Source organism: Serinus canaria, chromosome 4 (assembly GCF_022539315.1).
Source record: "Serinus canaria isolate serCan28SL12 chromosome 4, serCan2020, whole genome shotgun sequence".
In the NCBI taxonomy this organism is placed as follows: domain Eukaryota; kingdom Metazoa; phylum Chordata; class Aves; order Passeriformes; family Fringillidae; genus Serinus; species Serinus canaria.
This window is the reverse complement of record NC_066317.1, coordinates 70,824,217-70,843,674: the sequence shown is the minus strand read 5'-3', so window position 1 is coordinate 70,843,674 and position 19,458 is coordinate 70,824,217. Positions and strand designations below refer to the sequence as shown.

General features: G+C 61.4%; 2 protein-coding genes across 3 annotated transcripts in view; one reads left to right on the top strand and one right to left on the bottom strand.

Annotated features, from left to right (window-relative positions):
• The window catches only part of LOC103824794 (homeobox protein EMX1), a 169,838-nt gene that overhangs the window by 1,374 nt on the left and 149,006 nt on the right, over window positions 1-19,458 (bottom strand). The gene's annotated exons all lie outside the window — the stretch shown is intronic.
• The window catches only part of RAB11FIP5 (RAB11 family interacting protein 5), a 36,546-nt gene continuing 24,739 nt past the window's right edge, over window positions 7,652-19,458 (top strand). The window contains exon 1 of one of the 2 annotated variants that reach the window (XM_050974137.1): window positions 7,652-8,117. In XM_050974137.1, coding sequence (XP_050830094.1) covers window positions 7,741-8,117 — 377 coding nt within the window. In that variant the 5' untranslated portion in view covers window positions 7,652-7,740. The remainder of the gene's footprint in view (window positions 8,118-19,458) is intronic. The other variant, XM_050974139.1, reaches the window with a different exon arrangement.

The following is a 19,458-nucleotide window of genomic DNA, read 5'->3' as shown; positions in this document are numbered from 1 at the left end:
CCCTCCCAAACCTCCCTTCCCAAACCTTCCCCCAAACCTTCCCAAACCTTCCCAAACCTTCCCAAACCTTCCCTTCCCAAACCTTCCCAAACCTTCCCACTCTGCTTTGGTTCTGCTCCCTACCCAAACTCCTTTGGGTGCTGATGGTGTCACAGGAGCCACTTCCAGAAAAAAATTCTCTTTTTGGAGCATCTGGGTTTGATTCCCAAAGGCACCTGAAGTGCTGAGCATCTCTGATCCACAGGGATCCAGGGACCCCAGTCAGCAGGGATCCCAGTGAGTGACAATCCCAGTTAGCAGGGATCCCAGTTAGCAGGGACCCCAGTGAGTGACAATCCCAGTGAGTGACAATCCCAGTTAGCAGGGATCCCAGTGAGTGACAATCCCAGTAAGTGACAATCCCAGTGAGCGACAATCCCAGTTAGCAGGGATCCCAGTTAGCAGGGATCCCAGTGAGTGACAATCCCAGTGAGCAATCCCAGTTAGCAGGGATCCCAGTGAGTGACAATCCCAGCTGGCACAGCTGCAGTCAGTTGCCAGCTGCCAGAGCCACCCCAATTAACAGGCTGCTAATTACTGGGGGTGCCGGTCAGGCCGATCCCAGTGAGTGATCCAGAGACCGCGGGTGTCGTTACCGGGATCCGGCTGGGAGGGGCTGCAGGGCAGGATCCCAGAGCAGGGTCCCCGTGGGGTCCCAGCCAGGTCCCAGTGGGGTCCCAGTGAGGTCCCAGTTAGATCCCAGTGGGATCCCAGCGAGGTCCCCGTGGGGTCCCGGAGGGTCCCGGGAAGGTCCCGGCGAGGTCCCCGTGGGGTCTCCCTGGAGCCGTTCCCTCAGTGACCGCCAGAGGGCGATCCCAGACCGCGCTGGGCCCCGGCGGGAGCCAGAGGGGACGGCGGGATGGGGACAGTGACATGGGACAGAGGGATAGGGACAGTGACATGGGACAGAAGGATGGGGACAGTGACATGGGACAGAGGGATGGGGACAGAGTGATAGGTACAGTGACATGGGACAGAGGGATGGGGACAGTGACGTGGGACAGAGGGATAGGTACAGTGACATGGGACAGAGGGATGGGGACAGTGACGTGGGACAGAGCGATGGGGATAGTGAAATGGGACAGAAGGATGGGGACAGTGACATGGGACAGAGGGATAGGTACAGTTACATGGGACAGAGCGATGGGGACAGTGACATGGGACAGTGACATGGGACAGAGGGATTGGGAACAGAGGGATGGGGACAGTAGGGTAGGGACAGTGACATGGGACAGAGGAATAAAGACAGCAGGATGGGACTGAGCCATAGAGACAGAAGGATGGGACAGTGGGATGGGGACAGCGGGAGGGGACACACCAGAACAGGACACATCAGAGTGGGACACACTGGGCTGGCACAGTGGGCCGGGACATAGCAGGGTGGGACTCCGGCCTGGCACAGTGGGCTGGGACATGTCAGGGTGGGACAGTGGGCTGGGACACAGCAGGGTGGGACTCCGGCCTGGCACAGTGGGCTGGGACATGTCAGGGTGGGACAGTGGGATGGGACATGCCAGGGGGGGACACCCAGGGCCAGGAGGTTTTTCCCAGGATGTTTGTCACAGAGGTTTATCCCGATGGATAAGGGGGCTCTGAGCTGTCCCCCCTCTGTGCTTTGGTGCCGTTGGCGCACAGGAGCTCTGGCTGAGCTTTGGGTGTCGCTGTGGGACGTGTCCCCCCCGCCCCGAGGCACAGCAGCAATGGGGACCATGGCAAGGGGGACATTTGTCCTTGACGCGCTGATTTTGGGACAGCAGGACCAAATTCCTCCCACTTCCCCTGGATCTGCTCCGGGGGGTTGTCCCATCCCCAGGGCCACCGGCCCCTCGGTGGGTCCCCCTTCTGTCACCATCTGCCCCCCAGACGTGGGAGGGGTCAGCGCCCCTCCATCTGCCAGCGGGAATGTCACCCGCGGTGTCATTGCCAAATCCAGAGGCGCCCGCGGAATTGATGGCGCCGGATTTCCACCCCGGTGTGTCAACAAGGCTCCTTGGCCTCCCGGGAGCCCCCTTAATCCCGCGCACAATTGCAGTTTGCTGTGCAAACAGCGCGGGGGGCTTTGCATGCCAAACGCGTCCTTGGGGGGCGGCCGGGCCGGGAGCGATCCCGGCATCGCTGCCGGGGATTGAGGCGCTGCAGCGGCGCCCCCGGCTCTCCCCATCCCCGCGGGAATCCATCGATTGACTTCTGGGAAGGGCAATAACAGCCGGAGATTGATGCTCTGAATCCCGGCCGGAGATCAAATGGAGCAAATTTTCCATGTGGGATCCGCTGGATAAAGCCCAGAGCGTCGATTTTGCCCCCTGGAAGGGCGGGTGAAGGGGACAGGGGGGCGAGGAGGAGGGAGAGGGGAGGGAGGAGCCACCAGCCCTCCCCCTCCGCCGAACAATCAGAATAAAAGCAAATTATTTCTCCCATTTCCCTTCCCGAGATGAGCGATAAAGTGTCCATCCCGAAAAGCGCCTGATAACGCTTTAATTTCACTGCCAGGCCTAAAAATGCCATTTCTACGCAAAGCAGGGCCCGCTCTCCTCCCCGGCCGGCTTTTGATAAATGTTGGGGGATTTCTCCTCCCCTTTTTTTGCCCATTCCCGGTGTGCTCGGCGCAGGGGAAATGCCCCCGGAGCTACGAGCGCCGCACAATAAAGCAAAATCATATTTTAGTCAAAATAGGCAGACGGCGCTCGCAGCCAACTTTCAAATTAGCATTTTGAGGGCAAATATGCAGCAATTTGAGATAATGAGGCCTGATTATTCAATCCAATGAATGTTAAATAGGCGGCGAGGGCGCCCGCGCCTTATCTCCCCCGCTTTCCATTTATGTGACTTTAGTTTAGTTTTAATCGTTTCCCATTTGAACTCTTTATTTGTCTTGGCTCAGGCCCCTTCCCCCACAGCCCCGCTCCCCTCGCTCCCTCCCTCCATTCCCGGGCATCCCTGCACTGCCAGCTGGGATTCTGCACTGCCAGCTCCTTCCCAAGGCGTTGGAACAAGTTTTGCTGCTTGGATTCCAAGGGATTGGGGCTGGGGGAGCTTTGGGTGTTGCTGTCAGTCCTGGTCTGTGTGTCCGGGTTTGGGGATGTGCATCCTTGGGAAGAGATGCCATGGAACCATGGAATGTTCTGAGTTGGAAGGGAACAAAAAGCTCATCCAGGTCCATGGGCAGGGACAGCTCCCACTGTCCCAGGTGGATCCAGCCTGGCCTTGGCACTGCCAGGGATCCAGGGGCAGCCCCAGCTGCTCTGGGAATTCCAGCCCAGCCCCTGCCCACCCTCCCAGCCAGCAATTCCTTGCCCAGATCCCAGCCCAATCTCCCCTTTCCCAGTGGCAGCCATTCCCTGGCTCCTGTCCCTCTGTCCCTTGTCCCCAGTCCCTCTCCAGCTCTCCTGGAGCCCCTCCAGGCCCTGCCAGGGGCTCTGAGCTCTGCCTGGAGCCTTCCCTTCTCCAGGGGAACATTCCCAGCTCTCCCAGCCTGGCTCCAGAGCAGAGGGGCTCCAGCCCTGCAGCAGCTCCGGGGCCTCCTCTGGGCTCTCTCCAGCAGCTCCACGTCCTCCTGCTGTTGGCCCAGGGCTGGGGCAGCTCTGCAGGTGGGCTCTCACCTGAGGGAGGGCACAGGGACACAATTCCCACCTTTCCTTTGGGATCTGCCCAGGGCTTGGGGTTTTTTGGGTCATTTCCAGCCTCTCCCACCTTTGAGGTGCTGCATTCCCAGCTCTGACTCTTCCTTCACCCCTTCCCTTCCCTGCAGGGCTGGTGCTGCTCTCACTCCCACCCTGGCTCTCAGCTCCACCACACAACGGATCTGAAGACCCAACGAGCCCTGGGAATGGGATCTGAGCTCTGGAAATGGAATCCCAGCCTTTGGAATGGGATCCCAGCCCTGGGAACGGGATCTGAGCTCTGGGAATGGCATCCCAGCCTTCCCAAGCAAAGCGTGTTTTGGCATCCCCCCCAATCCCAATCCCAATCCCAATCCCAATCCCAATCCTATTGTGCAGCTCCTGCTGTTCCTGCAGCCCTTTCCTTCTCTCCCATGAAAATCCCATTTCTCTACAGCCCCAACAAGGAGCTCCTCCCATGCCCAGGGCTGGGCAGCTCCTGGGGTGAGTTTGGGATGGAGATCTCCATCTCCACTGGGATGAGGAGTGGGATTTTGGACCAAAAGTATGGAAAAAGAGAAAAAAAGTCATTGTTTGGTGTTGTGTTCCAGCTTCTTGCCAGGATGGGAGCTGGGTTTGTTGGGAGTCCACACCCAGTGTTCAGGGGAGCACCAGGGTGAGCTGGGGGAGGGAGATTCCATGGAGCAGGAGGAGGAAGAAAAAATTAGGTCATTCAAAAATTGAAGGAAAGGTTAAAGTTGAGGGAGAAATGAAAGGAAAAAAATTAAAGTACTGAAAAATTGAAGGAATGGTTAAAGTTGAGGGAGAAATGAAAGGAAAAAATTAAAATTGATGGAAAAAATGAAATTACAACAGAAATTACAGTCAAAGCAAAAATTTATGTTAAAACAAAAATTAAATGTGAAGGAAAATTTAAAGCAAAAAAAAATTAAAGTTGGAGCAAGAATTAAAGGAAAATTTCACTCAGCCCAGGCTCGCTGAGGATGCTGCCAAGGATTCCTGCGTTCCCTTTGATTCCAGAGTGGACTAAAAATACAAAAATTGATTTAGGGGTAATTAAAACCCCTCCTTATGCATCAAATGCAAAAGTGAGTGTGAAATCAAAGAGATGTATAAATATGAGATAAATAAATAGGAGCAGGGTAGGGAAGGGGAAGGGCAATGGAAAAAAATCCCAATTATGGAGGTAAAAGATGGGAAGTGGCGGAGAGGAGGAGATGTGCTGAGAGCAGAGATAATAAGAGCATAAAAATCTGGGGAAAAACAATCAAAAGAAGGGCAAATCAAAAGCAGATGCTGAGGAGGGATAAGGGGCAGCTGGGGGAGCGGGAGCAGGCCCTGGACCGGAGGGATAATTGGATTTGAGTTCATCTGGGGCGATAAGCAATTCCTGGGCAGGGTTTGGTGCAGCACATCTGAATGGGGATTTGAATATGGCCGGGCCAGCGCACCCCAAGGGGAAAACACGGGATTCTCTGCAGCTCTCGGGTGTGCCAGGGGCATTTCTGGGGGGAAATGGGAAAACCCTCCTGCACTGGGCAGCTCCAGCCCCGCCAGCTGCCTTTGGGGTGAGCGGGGACCCCACGGGAAGGGACACAGGAATCACGGAATGATGGGGCTGGAAGGGACCTCAGAGACTCTTTGGGGTCCCCTCTCAGTGTCCCCTCTCAGTGTCTCTTCTCAGTGTCCCCTCTCAGTGTCTCAGCTCGTGTCTCCTCTCGGTGTCCCCTCTCAGTGTCCCCTCTCGGTGTCCCTGCTCATGTCCCTGTTCAGTGTCCCTTCTCAGTGTCCCCACTCAGTGTCTCCTCTTGGTGTCCCCTCTCAGTGTCCCGGCTAGTGTCTCCTCTCAGTGTCCCCTCTCGGTGTCCCCTCTCAGTGTCCCCTCTCGGTGTCCCCTCTCAGCGTCCCCTCTCAGTGTCTCCTCTTGGTGTCTCCTCTTGGTGTCTCCTCTTGGTGTCCCCTCTCAGTGTCCCGGCTCGTGTCTCCTCTTGGTGTCTCCTCTCGGTGTCCCCTCTCGGTGTCCCCTCTCAGTGTCCCCTCTCGGTGTCCCTGCTCATGTCCCTGTTCAGTGTCCCCTCTCAGTGTCCCCACTCAGTGTCTCCTCTTGGTGTCCCCTCTCAGTGTCCCCTCTCGGTGTCTCCCTTCCCTCTCGGAGTCCCCTCTCTGTGTCCCCTCTCGGAGTCCCCTCTCTGTGTCCCCTCTCGGTGTCCCCATCCCCTCTCGGTGCCTCCCCTCGGTGTCCCCCTCCCCTCTCGGTGTCCCCGCGCCGGAGCGGAACGGGCGCGCCGGGAGCGGTGGCAGCGGTGGCAGATGGCAGCGATAGGGCAGGGCTGGCACGGCCCCGCTGCCCCGGCCGCCCCTTATCGCGGCGGGATCGCTGCCCCGCTGGGCCTGACCTTGCCCCGGGCACGGAACGGCGGCGGGGCCGAGCTGGGGGGGGGGGGTAACGGGACATTAGGGACACTGAGAGGGGACATTAGGGACTCTGAGATGGGACATTGGGATTGGGGCCCGGCCCTCGCCCGGCCGGGCCTGGGAAACGCTCCCGGCTGGGAGAGGAGAGCGGTGGGGGAGGGTGCGGGGGGCTCGGGGACACCGGGGCTCAGCCGTGGGGACACCGGGATTCAGCCGTGGGGACATCGGGGATCAGCCGTGGGGACACCGGGACTCAGCCGTGGGGACACCGGGATCAGCCGTGGGGACACTGGGGCTCAGACATGGGGACACTGGGACTCAGCCGTGGGGACACCGGGGCTCAGCCGTGGGGACATTGGGACTCAGCCATGGGGACACCGGGACTCAGCCGTGGGGACACCGGGGCTCAGCCGTGGGGACACCGGGGCTCAGACATGGGGACACCGGGGCTCAGCCGTGGGGACACCGGGGCTCAGCCGTGGGGACACCGGGGATCAGGAGTGGGGACACCGAGGCTCAGCCATGGGGACATTGGGGTTCAGCCGTGGGGACACCGGGGCTCAGCCGTGGGGACACTGGGGAGCTGCTCCCGTGGGCGCCTGGCCACGGCAGAACGGCCTGGGGGGGCTCTGGCAGCCAGGGGTGGCACACACAGGTGTGGGGTGAGGGCAGGGCACACCTGGGCATGGGCACACCCGGGAATGGGATGTACCTGGGCATGGACACATCTGGGAATGGGCACACCTGGGAATAGGGACATCTGGAAATGGACACACCTGGAAATGGGCACGCTTGGACATGGGCACACCTGAGCACAGGCACACCTGGACATTAGCACATCAGGGCATGGACACACCTGGGCATGGGCACACTTGAGTACAGACACACCTGTGTATGTACGTGTACGAACATGTACACACACATACACTGTGTATGTACAAGGTATGTACCTACCTTGTATGCACATGGCACACCTGGACAGGCACACACCTGCGCAGGGACACACCTGTGCTCACACTTACGTGGGTCTGGGGGACAGGCAGGCAGAGCCGTGCCGGGAATGCGGTGCCGGGAATGCGGTGCCGGGGGTGCCCCTGGCCGTGGCGATGTGCGTGCCGCGGGTGTGGCCGCAGGGGTGTGGCCTCGGGGGTGTGGCCGCAGGGGTGTGGCCTCGGGGGTGTGGTCACAGGGGTGTGGCCGCAGGGGTGTGGCCTCGGGGGTGTGGTCACAGGGGTGTGGCCGCAGGGGTGTGGTCGCCCCGGGGCTGAGTATTACCTTGGCCCCGCCCCCGGCCCCCGCCCCCTGGGCGCGCCCCGAGCCCCTCCCTCTCCAACAGCCAGGCGGGGCGGGGCGGGGCGGAGCGGTCGGGGGCGGGATCAATGCGGGTGGGGCGGGGCAAGGGCTGCAAGTGAGGCGTGGCTAAGAGTCAGGGGCGGGTCTAGGGCGCGGCGGAGCCGGTTAGGGCGGGGCTAAAGCCGAGCGGGGCGGAGGCAGAGCGCGTTGTGGGCGTGGTCACAGCGGCACGGGGGCGCGGCCAGCGCCGTTGCGGGCGTGCCCTGCGCGTTGTGGGCGGGGCCGGCCCGCCGGTGTCGCTCGCGTTGCGGCAGCGGCGGCTCCGGAGCGGGGCCCGGCCCGGCCCGGCCGCTTCTCCCGGCCCCGCCCGGCCATGGCGCTGCTGCGGGCGGCCGCGCTGCCCGCCGAGGGCTGCCCGGCCTGGCTGCCCACGCACGTCCAGGTGACGGTGGTGCGGGCCCGCGGGCTGCGCTGCAAGGGCGGCGGCAAAGGCAAAGCGGGCGGCAGCGACGCGTACACAGTGATCCAGCTGGGCCGCGAGAAGTACAGCACCTCGGTGGCCGAGAAGAGCGGCGGCTGCCCCGAGTGGAGGGAGGAATGTGCATTCGAGCTGCCCCCCGAGCCCGGGGCCTGCGGCGGGCTGGTGCTCACGGTGATGCACCGGGCGCTCGTGGGCATGGACCGGTTCCTGGGCCAAGCCCTGGTGCCCCTGGAGCCCGCCCGGCAGCGCGGCCGCGAGCCTGACGAGCGGTGAGTGCGGGGCGGCAGCGGGGTCGGCGCTGGGACTGCACCGGGCGGGCGGCATGGGGTCCTAGGGTGGGCACATGGACTCCCAAGGGCCCTGGCATGGCTGTCACTGTGTCACTGTGCCCCAGGGTGGGGACATGGAATCCCCCACTGCCCTGGCATGGCTGTCACTGGGTCCCTGTGCCCCAGGGTGGGCACCGCAGGATCCCTGGGTCCCCAGGACGGCTGCTGGAGGAGGAAGGGCATCACGGCTTCCATGGGCACCCTCGGGATGTGCCACGGGGGTTGGGGTGTGGCGGGGCCGGGCGTGCCCGTCTGGGCTTTGCGGGGCTCCCGCACCGTCCGTGGCCGTGCCCGCCGCAGGAGGGCGGCCCTGGGGAGGGGTCCCGAGGCCGGGCTGGCTGTGCGACCCCCCCCGGAAGGACTCGGGGCATGGCAGGGCCTGGGGATGCCCGGGAAGGACATGCCGGAGGGATGGGACATGCCGGCTGTGCCCGGACGGGCTGTAGGACGGGGGTCCCTGTATCCCCCTGGAGGGAACCTGCTGGACAGGGCACCGGAGCATCCATCCCCGGGCAGGCACAGCGTGGCCCGCGGTCCCTCTGCAGCCCCCAGGGCTCTGTGTCTCCTGCACCTCGCGATTTGTCCCCTGGTGGCTGCGGTGGCTTGGCACCTCCCGTTGTCCCCCGGTTTGGAGGGAGGGTCCCCAGTTTGGGGTGCAGAGCCCGGCCCCGGGCTGCCCCGGGCACAGACCCTGTGCGTGGGGAAATTGCCGATCCTCCTCCCTGCCCAGAAGGGTTTACAACAACCAGAATGTTTTCCAGCCTTTGCCCTGCACAGAAGCGCAGGAATGCGGCGGGGATTCCTGTGGGGAAGGAGTTTTGGGGGCTTTGTTCGGGCAGGGCTGGCAGTGCCCCCCTGGCCCCCCGATCCCGGCAGCTGTGCTGGCTTCGTGCCCGGAGCTGCGGCCTTGCAGGGAGCCTCCCTCCCTCCCTCAGAGCCGGGATTGGGGCAGCACTGGGGGAGCTCTCCCCAGCCCCGAGGCTCCCGGCGGGCCCAGAGGGGAGCGTGGGCCGGGGGAGGCGTCAGGAGCCCCGGGGACACGGCTGGCAGCTCCCCCGCGGGTATTCCGCTTTTCTTAGCAAAACGCCGGAGCTGGGCGGGTTCAGGGGCTGGGCCGGCATTCCTGGGGCCTGCTGGAAACGGGGGATGTGGGAAAACCCCGTGGTTGGGGAGAGCCCTGCCCTGGGAGAGGTTTTAGTGGAGCTGGGCAGAGCCGGAGCCCCCCTAGCCCTGCTCCTCGGCCAGGGCCTGCTCCTGGCTCCTGGCATGCCAAAGGTCTCGTCAAGGGCTGGTAATCCCACGGGAGCAATGTCCAGCCTCTGTCACCCTGTGACACCAATCCTGCCGGCTGGAGAGCCCCAGGGGCTTGGAGAAGGCTCCAGGGAGACCTTCCAGCACCTTCCAGGGCCTGAAGAGAAAAAGGTCCCTCCCAACTCAAACCATTCCAGGATTCTGGAGCCCCTCTGCTCTGGATCCAGGCTGGGAGATCTGGGAATGTTCCCCTGGAGAAGGGAAGGCTCCAGGCAGAGCTTAGAGCCCCTGGCAGGGCCTGGAGGGGCTCCAGGAGAGCTGGAGAGGGACTGGGGACAAGGGACAGAGGGACAGGAGCCAGGGAATGGCTGCCACTGGGAAAGGGAAGATTGGGCTGGGATCTGGGCAAGGAATTGCTGTCTGGGAGGGTGGGCAGGGGCTGGGCTGGAATTCCCAGATTTGCCGTGGCTGCCCCTGGATCCTGGCAGTGCCCAAGGCCAGGCTGGACATTGGGGCTGGAGCAGCCTGGGACAGGGGAAGGGATGCAGTAGGATGAGTTTTGAGGTTCCTTTCCAGCCCATGATTCTCTCATTTGCCATCTGTCTCCCTCCCTTCCTGTAGCTTTGCTTGCATAAGGAAAATTCACTTCCCCTTGAGGCATTCAGGATCGCAGGAGCTTTTAAAACTCTATTTTCACCCATGGCCCCAAGGATGGAAATGAGCATGGAAAACACGAGGGAAGCTCTCACTCTGTGCCCCTCTGCAGCCTGGAGGAGCCACGCTGGTTTTTGGAGGAGAATCCCAGGGGCTGGAGCTTGCCCAACTGGGTGGGAGAAGAATCGTGGGGAGCTCAGGGGGTTCTGGATCTTTGGGAGCTCCCAGCCGGCTCTGACGTCTGGAAACAACTTTGTTCAGGAGGAAACTTTGAGTCCCAGATTAGAAAGAGCAAAACAAACAGAGGCTCCCACCCTGGGGCTGGCCCTGCCGGGCCCAGGCAGGGCTGTGCTGGGGAGATAACGGGGCTGTGGGGCTGAGCCTCTGCCCTCGCCCTGCTGCCAGGGCAGGGGGAGCCTGCTCCAGCAAAGCATCCCTTGTCCGTGTGCTGACCTTGCTCTCATTTCCCTGCAGGTTTTTATTGCACAGGAACTGAGCAGTGATAATTGTTATCCTTGTTTTCGGCTGGCTGGAAAATGTTCCGTCAGGCTTGGAGTCTTCCCCGGGAAGGGGGGCCGGGGGTGTTTACGAGCTGCCTCGTGCTGCTCAGCCTGGGCCATTTCGGTGCTTTGCCAGGGGAAAATCAACTCCTGGAGTTGCACAAGAGCAGCCTGAGAGCTCTCACAGCCTTTTTGGGAGTCCCAGGGTTTGTCCCACACTCAGGCAGCTCTGGGGATCAGGCTTGGCAAGGCAGAGCAAGCTCTGAGCATCATTTCCCCCTTTGCATTGAGCCTTTGTGCATCCAGAGAGCCCTGGGCAGGATCTCCTGGTCCTCACCTCCCTCCCCTGATCTGGTCCTGCAGCTCCCTGTGCTGTGCTGCAGCCCCTGCAAAGCCAGAGTCCAGCCCAGGAAAAGAGAGATTTTTGGGAACTCACAAGTCAGCTGTTGCTTCTGCTTCCCAACATCCAGGAAATGCCCTTGGAGTCCCCCGTGGGGCTCATCCTGTGGGGTGGCAGCAAGCCAGGGACTGTCCCCTGCACACCCAGCCCATCAGCCGAGAATCCTGGAGTGGTTTGGGTTGGAAGGGGCTGTAAAAGTCATCCAGTGCCACCCCTGCCATGGCAGGGACAGCTCCCACTGTCCCAGGTGGATCCAAGCCCCAGTGTCCAACCTGGCCTTGGGCACTGCCAGGGATCCAGGGGCAGCCACAGCTGGGAATGCTCTGGGAATTCCAGCCCAGCCCCTCCCCACCCTCCCAGGGAGCAATTCCCAGTTCCCAGTATCCCACCCAGTCCTGCCCTCTGGCAGTGGGATCCATTCCCTGTGCCCTGTCCCTCCAGCCCTTGTCCCCAGTCCCTCTCCAGAGGATATGGAGACATTTCCCTTGGCCCAGGTGTGGCACCCCTTGGGTGAGCAGCAAGGGAGGGGACACTGAGGGGACAGGAGGTGTCTGGGAACACCTGCAGGGCTGGACCCTGGATCTCCCTGCCTGGGAACCCAAAATACCCTGATTTGCAGGGTGAGGGCGAGGCTGATGGTTGGAGGGAGCAGCTAAGGTCCAAGGTGTCCTGGGCTGGCTAAAGCTAGCCCTCAGTGGCCATTCCCTGCTCCCTCCCTCTCTGCAGAACCATCTCCATTTGCCATCTGTCCCAAAGATCTCCCAGCCCTGGGACAGGGGAAAGGTTGAAGGTGCAGGCAGGGAGCTCCAGGGCTCACAGCCCAGGGTTGGGGATCTGTGTGTGAGGGGCAGTGGGTGCAGCAGGAGTCAGGACTGCTGGTCTGCTTTTCCTGCAGTGACTTGCACTTGCTCCCGACAGGGAACTCGTCTGGGGGAGTTGTTCCCTCTGCAGAATTAGCTCAGCTCTGACTTCCCCAAAGCCCTTCTGTGCTGCACTTCCCTCTTCTGGTTCCCCTTCCTGCCCAGCTGTGGGGCACCTGCTGCTGGGGGGCTCTGGGGGGCTGCCAGGGCCTGGGGCTCTCCTCCCTCTCCCCCAGCACAGGGCCTTGCCTTGGCTGCCAAACTTTGCCAGCCCAGGTCCTTGGGGCCACCAGGGCTTCCCTGCTCCATCTGGGGATGGAGGAGCTCCTTGGGGGAAGGGGACAGGGAATTCCTTGGGCCGGGGGAATGCCATGGAGGCAGAGAGAGCAGAGAAGGAGGTGTGAGCCCCAGCACGGGCAGGGAGGCTGGGAAGGAGAGGGCTGACCCAGAGGCTCTGCACAGGGCCCATCCTGCCCAGTGATGGGTGCTGCCCTCTGCTCAGTGTGTTGGGACCTTGCAGGGGTGAGAGGCTCCCTCAGAGCCAAGGAAGGTCCCAAATCCCTGCCAGGAGCCTCACACCAGGCACTTGTCCCTTTCTGGGCTGGTTGGACCCGTCCTGTCCCCTCCTTGCTGTGGCAGATGCTTTCCTGGCACTGTCCTGGTGTTCCCCCTGGCATGGACCCGCTCTCATCTCCTCCCCCAGCCCCTCTGGAGTTGTGTCAGCCCACGCTGTGCCTGTGGGGTCTCTCTCCCTCATTTAATGAAGATCAGGAGATCATTAGCAGTGGAATGGGGCTGTGGCAGCCATCTCCCTGGGACCTGGTGCTCCTTCCCATTCCCAGCCTGGCCTTGGCTCCTCGTGCCAGGGGAGACTGTCACACCCAGGCTGGAGCTCTCTCTGCTCCCTGGGGAGCTGAGCCCAGGCCAGATCCCTGCAGCTCTGTCCTTGGCACGGCTGTCCTCAGGCTGAGGGGAGAGAGAGACCTTGCAGTGGGGTGGGGAGGAAACTGCTGCCCTGGGATGGGTTTGGGATGGGAGCTTTGCATCCAAGGGCAAAGAGAGGGCCAGCAAGGCTGGTGAGGGTCTGTGAGGGGGCCAGGAGCACCAGGGAGCTCCTGGCATGCCCTGAGCTGGGATGGTTCGGGCTGAAAATGCAGCTCTGAGGCAGGAAACGCCCTGGAGTGTCGAAATGCTGCAGGGGAGGAGGGGCTGCTGCTGCCAAAAGTGGGGCAGGATGCTCTGCTGTGGGGGCAGGGGGGACAGCCTGCGCTGGGATGGCATCTGTGGGGACCTGGGTGGGGTGACACCCATGGTGACCAGGGTGGGGTGACACCCATGGTGACCAGAACTGGGATAACACCCTTGGTGACCAGCTGACCCCAGGCAAGTGTTTTTCCCGAGCTGGGAGCCCAGGGCAGAGGCCCCAGGTGCTCCACAGGGTGTAATTTTGGGTGTAATTTTGCTCCTACCTGCCCAGTTAACCCCATTTTCACCCAGTTGCCATTGCTGGCTTAAGGAGTTTAAAGCCCTTGCTCTGCTCTCCTGCAGGAAAACTCTGCTTTTCTCATTTTTTAAGATATTTGAGTGGTCTGCTCCCAGCTTAGCTCATCTGGCACATTGGTGTGTTGGTGGCTGAGAGCACTGGCCATCACCCTCCATCATCTTACAGCCCCAAAAAGCTGCAGACTCGGGCTTCTCACTGTGTCACGTGGATTTTTCAGGGCCCTGACTGCCTCCAGCTGCAGAAAAACCTGCAGGACAAACCTGGGCAAACCCCTCAGTCCTGTTGGTGCACAGCTGCAGGCCTGAGGCAGCTGGTGCTGCTCCAGGAGCCTCCCTGCTCCCTCCTGTCCCTCAGAGCCTGGCTGCAGGGTGGGCTCTGCTCCCCTCCTTTTGGGGGATGCTCCTTGTGGTTCCTGGAGGAGCCCAAGGAAAAGCTGGCATCCTCTCCAGTGCCAGGTGGCAATGGCCTTGGAGCCCCTGCTGTGCCCCTCTGTGTGCCTGGGGCCTGTCAGAGCCTGTGCCTGGCTGAGGTGTGCTCAGACCTGCCCTGGAATTCTCCTGCTCCATCAGGAGCCTGCCTGGGACGTGGGCTCTGGGAGCTCCATCCCTGGAGCAGCAGCCCGGGGGCTCCTCCCCAGCTCTGCATTCCCAGGGGGCTCTTCCCTGGCAAACCCAGCCAGGATGAGGGAGTGGAGCTGCTGCTGGGCTCAGGATTCCTGCCCTTTCCCCTTTCTTTGTGTGTCATTCGCTCCAGAGCAGGGGCTGCTGTGATGGATGAGCAATCCCTGTGTGACCGGCTCCCAGAGCAGCTCTGGCTGGTGCTTTAGGCTGTCTGGAGCCACGGGGCTGCTGTCCCTGCCCTGGGGCTGCTGTCCCTGCCCTGGGGCTGCTGTCCCTGCCCTGGGGCTGGGGGTGTCCCTGCCCTGGCATTGGTGTCCCTGCCCTGGCACTGGGGGTGTCCCTGCCCTGGGGCTGGGGGTGTCCCTGCCCTGGCACTGGTGTCCCTGCCCTGGCACTGGGGGTGTCCCTGCCCTGGAGCTGGTGTCCCTGCCCTGGCACTGGTGTCCCTGCCCTGGCATTAGGAGTGTCCCTGCCCCGACGTTGGTGTCCCTGTCCTGGGGTTGATGTCCCTTCCCTGTCATTGGTGTCCCTGCCCCAGGGCTAGTGTCCCATCCCTGTCATTGGTGTCCCTGCCCTGGGGTTGGTGTCCCTGCCCCGGGGTTGGTGTCCCTTCCCTGTCATTGGTGTCCCTGCCCTGTCATTGGTGTCCCTTTGGAGAACAGGCGTTCCCCAGCCTCTGGGTGCTGGTTCTGTGTGTTCACCTGCCGTGGTGCCTCTCCCAGCCTGAAGTGGGAAGGACTCTCAGCAGAGGGTGTTTCTCCTGTGCCCCCTGTGCCCTGGAGGGCTGCCAGGAGCAGCTGCTCCCATGGGGCCTGTGCAGCAGCCCCTGGCGCTCTGCAGTCTCACAGTCAGCTCAGGGCTCATGTTGGTTTAACTCTGGGTTCTCGTGGGCAGGGATCAGCAGCACTGCCAGTGTCACCTTGTCCCCTTGGTTGTGGTGTCTGGGCAGGTCACTGGGTGCCCATGAGGGTGGTTTATTGGGAGGCAGCTGGGAGGACATATACCATGGGTGCTGTGGAGTGTGAGCAGGTGAATCCAGCTGGGCTGATCACGTTCTGACTCTTGCTCTTGCTGTCCCCAGTCTGCTTTACAGCTCCTGAAATCTTCCCTCCTTCTTCTTCCCACCTGTCCATCCTGTGCTAGAGAAAAGCCTCAGATCCCAAAAATAAAGTGATTTGGGATGAAGCTGCTGCCCGTGTTCCCATGCCAGCCCCATCCTGGTAGCTCAGAGCTCTTTTCCATCCCTGGTGTCTGTCCTGGTCCCAAAGCTGTCTCCTCCATGCCATCCCCTGCTTGCCTCTGACTGTGCCAGGCCTTGTCCCATCCCTGGCACAGCCAGCAGGGCTGGCTTTTCCCTGCTTTTCAGGCTGTTCCTGCCACTGATTCCCACTGGAGTGACAACACCTCTGTTCCTGGCCTCTGAGTGCTGGGATGAGCCCTTTGGCAAGTGCCAGTCCGTGCTGGGATTTTTCTCACCTGGGATTTTCTCTGGTGTCCCAGGGCTCCCTGCCCTTCCACACAGCTCCTGCTCTGCGTTGGAGGAGCAGGGCTGGGCTCTGGCTGTGTGAGGAGCTGGGCTTGGTTCCTTGCAGCCTTGTTTGTGAGCACTGCTGGGAAGAGCATTTGGAGGGATGAACTCCCCACCTCGGCTGCTCCATCCTCCGGGAACCAGCCTGTGTTTATTTTCCATCTGTGCTTTCAGCAGCTCTCAGGGATCACCTGGCAGCATCAGCCATCCAAAACCAGCACGGGAACCAGCCCTGCAGAAAAGCTTCCCAGCACTGGCAGGGGAAGCTGGGGCAGGAACACAGAGCCAGACAGAAAAGCACAGAATTCCCCGGGGCTGGCTTGTTTTCCACCCTGTGCTTCCCCTCCCGGCTAGGTGAGCTTCCTCCCAGCCCAGCTGCCTCAGCTGCAGGGAAGTGTCCCTGTGCTGGGCTCTCAGGGGGCTGTGCCAGGAGGGGCTGGCCTCAGTGTTTGCCCTGCATTGGTTCTCCATGCCCTGCCCTGCTCTGTCCCTGTAGCAGCAATCCTTGACTGAAGGCTCAGGGCTCTCCTGCCCAGCCAGGCTGACCTTGCTGCAGGGATGAATCAGCAGGAAATGCCAGCCTGGAGCTGTCTGGGAAGAGCCTCTGGCTCTGGGCTGGGATGTGTCTGTGTCTGACTGCAGCTCTGAGCTGGGCAGGGCAGGAGGATTTCTGCTGCTTAAGGTGAACCTGGCCTGCCCTGACAGTGCTCAGTGCTTTTGGGAGCCTTTGGGGCAGCACCTGAAGTGGAAGTGCTCCAGAAATGCTCCAGCTGTGCCTCCTTCCCTGGTGCATCCCTGAACCCCAGGGGTCACCAAGGGACTTCCCTTCCCCAGAAAATTCCTTTGAACTCCCTGCTGGGACCAGTCTGAGAGGGAAGCTGGAGCTCCTGGTGCCCAGGGTGTGCTGAGCAGGGCTGGTGGGCACAGGAGGTGCAGCTGAGCTGGAGCTTGGAGGGGAATCCTGGGGACTCCAGCCAGAGCCATCGGAGGGCAAAGGTGATCCTCCCTGGGATAACCCCTGTCCTCCTAGGGAATAACCTGCTCATGCCACCCTGGGGGCTGGCTGTGTCCTGCTCATGCTACCCTGGGGGCTGGCTGTGTCCTGCTCATGCCACCCTGGGGGCTGGCTGTGTCCTGCTCATGCCATCCCTGGTGTGCTGGCTGTGTCCTGCTCATGCCATCCCAGGTGTGCTGCCTGTGTCCTGCTCATGCCACCCTGGGGGCTGGCTGTGTCCTGCTCATGGCATCCTGGGGGCTGGCTGTGTCCTGCTCATGCCATGTCCTGCTCATGGCATCCTGGGGGCTGGCTGTGTCCTGCTCATGCCATGTCCTGCTCATGGTCAGCCCAGTGCTCCCAAACCCCGAGAGGTTTCTCACTGGTGGGGAGAGAGCAGTGCCCAGGCATTCCCCGTGTAGCTCCATGAATGTTTCATGGGCCAGGGGTGTCTCTGTGCCTCCCTGGACTGTCCCCTGCTGCCCAGGGGAGGATGAAGCCCAGAGGAGAAGGGAAGGTGTTTGTCCTGAGCAAATCCATGCCATTCTCATCCATTGTGGGGTCACTTTCCCCCATAATCACGTTCCTGTGCTCCTGTTTGCCCTTGGCCTACCCTGGTATGCTGCAGGACAAGGACAGCTGTGGTTTTGGGAGCTCTGTGTGCGCTCCCTGTGCCTGCCCTGATCCTGGCAACAGCAGATGTAAAAGCAGCTGGGCTGTCTCCCCAGGCTGCCCCTGGCGCTGCTCCTCTCCTCCCAGGGGGAGCAGGGAGGAGCAGAGCCACTCTCGGGTGTCTGGGAGGGCTGGGCTGTGCTCGTTAACCAGCCTGACCTAGATGAGTGTGCACAGCCCCACCGTGGGGGCTGGGGAGCCTCTGCCACACGGGGCTGCTCCTGATCCGGGGGACAGCCCAGGAGCAGGAGCTGCAGAGCCCCCCAGCTCCCTGTGAGCCTCCCCAGAGCCTGCAGCAGCTTCCCCTTGCCAGGCTCTCCTGGCTGGGTTTGCTCTGCTTCCTCCCCTCAGCCTCCCCAGGCTGCTCTCCAGGCCCTGCCTGCATGGCAGACAGATCTGGGGTGCCTCTCTCTGGGGATGCACCCAGCAGTGCTGGCTCTCTGCAGGGTCACAGGGACAAGGCACATTTGTTAGCAAAGAGAATGTCCCAGCCTGTGACTTGTGCCTTCCATCTGGCTGGGGCTGCTCTGCCTGGGTGTGATACCCTGCAGGTGTCCCATGGAGGTGTCACCCTGGAGGTGTCCCTGGGCTCTCCATTCCCTGGAGGTGTCATCCTGGAAGTGTCCCCAAGCTCTCGGTGTGTCAGCAGGACATCACCTGGCAGGGCAGGGGGCAGGAGCTGGGGAAAAGGAGCAAAAAGAAGCAGCTCTCCAGGGAGCAGAGGATGCTGATCAGGAGATCTCCTCCTCTGGGAAGTACATTCCAGCTGTAGGGAGCAGGGGAAGCAGCACAGGCTGGGACACATCTCCTCACCTGCAGCAATCCTGCTCCTGCTCCCCACCAGCTCTGGCTCTGGGACAGGGTTTCATTGCATTTGAACTGAAATTTTGTAACCTGCAAAGGCTGTGTGGGGCTGGGACCCCTCCAAACCTTGGGAGGGTCCCCCTGAGCGGGTGGCTGGAGGTGAGTGGCTTGTCCTGGGTGTGCTGTGCAGCGAGGGGCTGGATCCCAGCTGTGGCCTCCAACCCCCCCAGGAAGCAGATCCTGGTGGATCCCTGGGGCTGGGTGTGCTTGGCGCAGCTCCCTCCCTCCCCTGCTCCAGAGCTGACTGATGTAACCCAGTTCTGCTCCTTCAGACCTGGAAAAGGGATCTCATGTTTGTTTTCCAGGTGGGTTGTCTATCCCATAGAAAACATCGTGTTCCTCTCCAGGATGTGACCTTGGGTGGCCCCAGCCCAGAGACCCCTCCCAGCATCCCCCCAGGACAGCTCCTGGGAGGAATTTGGGAAACCCTGGGCTGTGGGAGGGGGTTCCTGGTGGAAAGCTGGAGTTTGTGAGTTGCTGCCTGGGACTTGTTCCCTCCCTGACCCCTCTGTCCTGCTGCATCCCAGCAGTTAGTACCTCCTGTTTCCTATTCATAAAAAAGCCAAGCACATGGAGCAGCTGGATCCTCCCAAACCCTCCTCCTGTGCCACAAACTGAGAGCTCAGCCTAAAAATAGCCCCGTGCCTGTTGGAGGTGTAGCCCCGACTGCTGATGAGGTCTTGGGAACCAGAAATAGCTCCTGAGTCCCAGCAGAAGCAGAGGTTCTGCCTTGAACAGCTGCGTTTGGGGCAGCTCAGGCTCAGCCCCCGAATCCCCTTGGACGCTCATGGGGCTGGGGGATGCTGGGGGCACACCCAGGCTGTTCCAGCTACTCCTGGGGAGCTCCTGCCTTTCCCTGTGTTGATCTCCCCAGTTCCTCCCTGGTTTTTTCCATGGGATGATGTAAGGCACACAAATTCCCTTCAGGAGTTCTTTGTCTTTCCCATGCAGTGACTCAGCCCCCCAGGCTCTCACTCCCCAGCTGCCAGGCTGCTGCAGCCCTTCCCTCCTGAGCTGCTTCCAGCTCCTCCTTCAAGTGGAGAATGTACTGGGGGATGTTCCAGGCAGCCTCTTCCCCTCCAGTCCTTTGGGAAGTGTTCTCCTGATGCACCTGCTGCTCCCATCCCATCCCATCCCATCCCATCCCATCCCATCCCATCCCATCCCATCCCATCCCATCCCATCCCATCCCATCCCATCCCATCCCATCCCATCCCATCCCAGCCCATCCCAGCCCATCCCATCCCATCCCATCCCATCCCAGCCCATCCCAGCCCATCCCATCCCATCCCATCCCATCCCATCCCATCCCATCCCATCCCATCCATTATCCCATCCCATTATCCCATCCCATTATCCCATCCCATTATCCCATCCCATTATCCCATTCCATTATCCCATCCCATCCCATTATCCCATCCCATCCCATTTTCC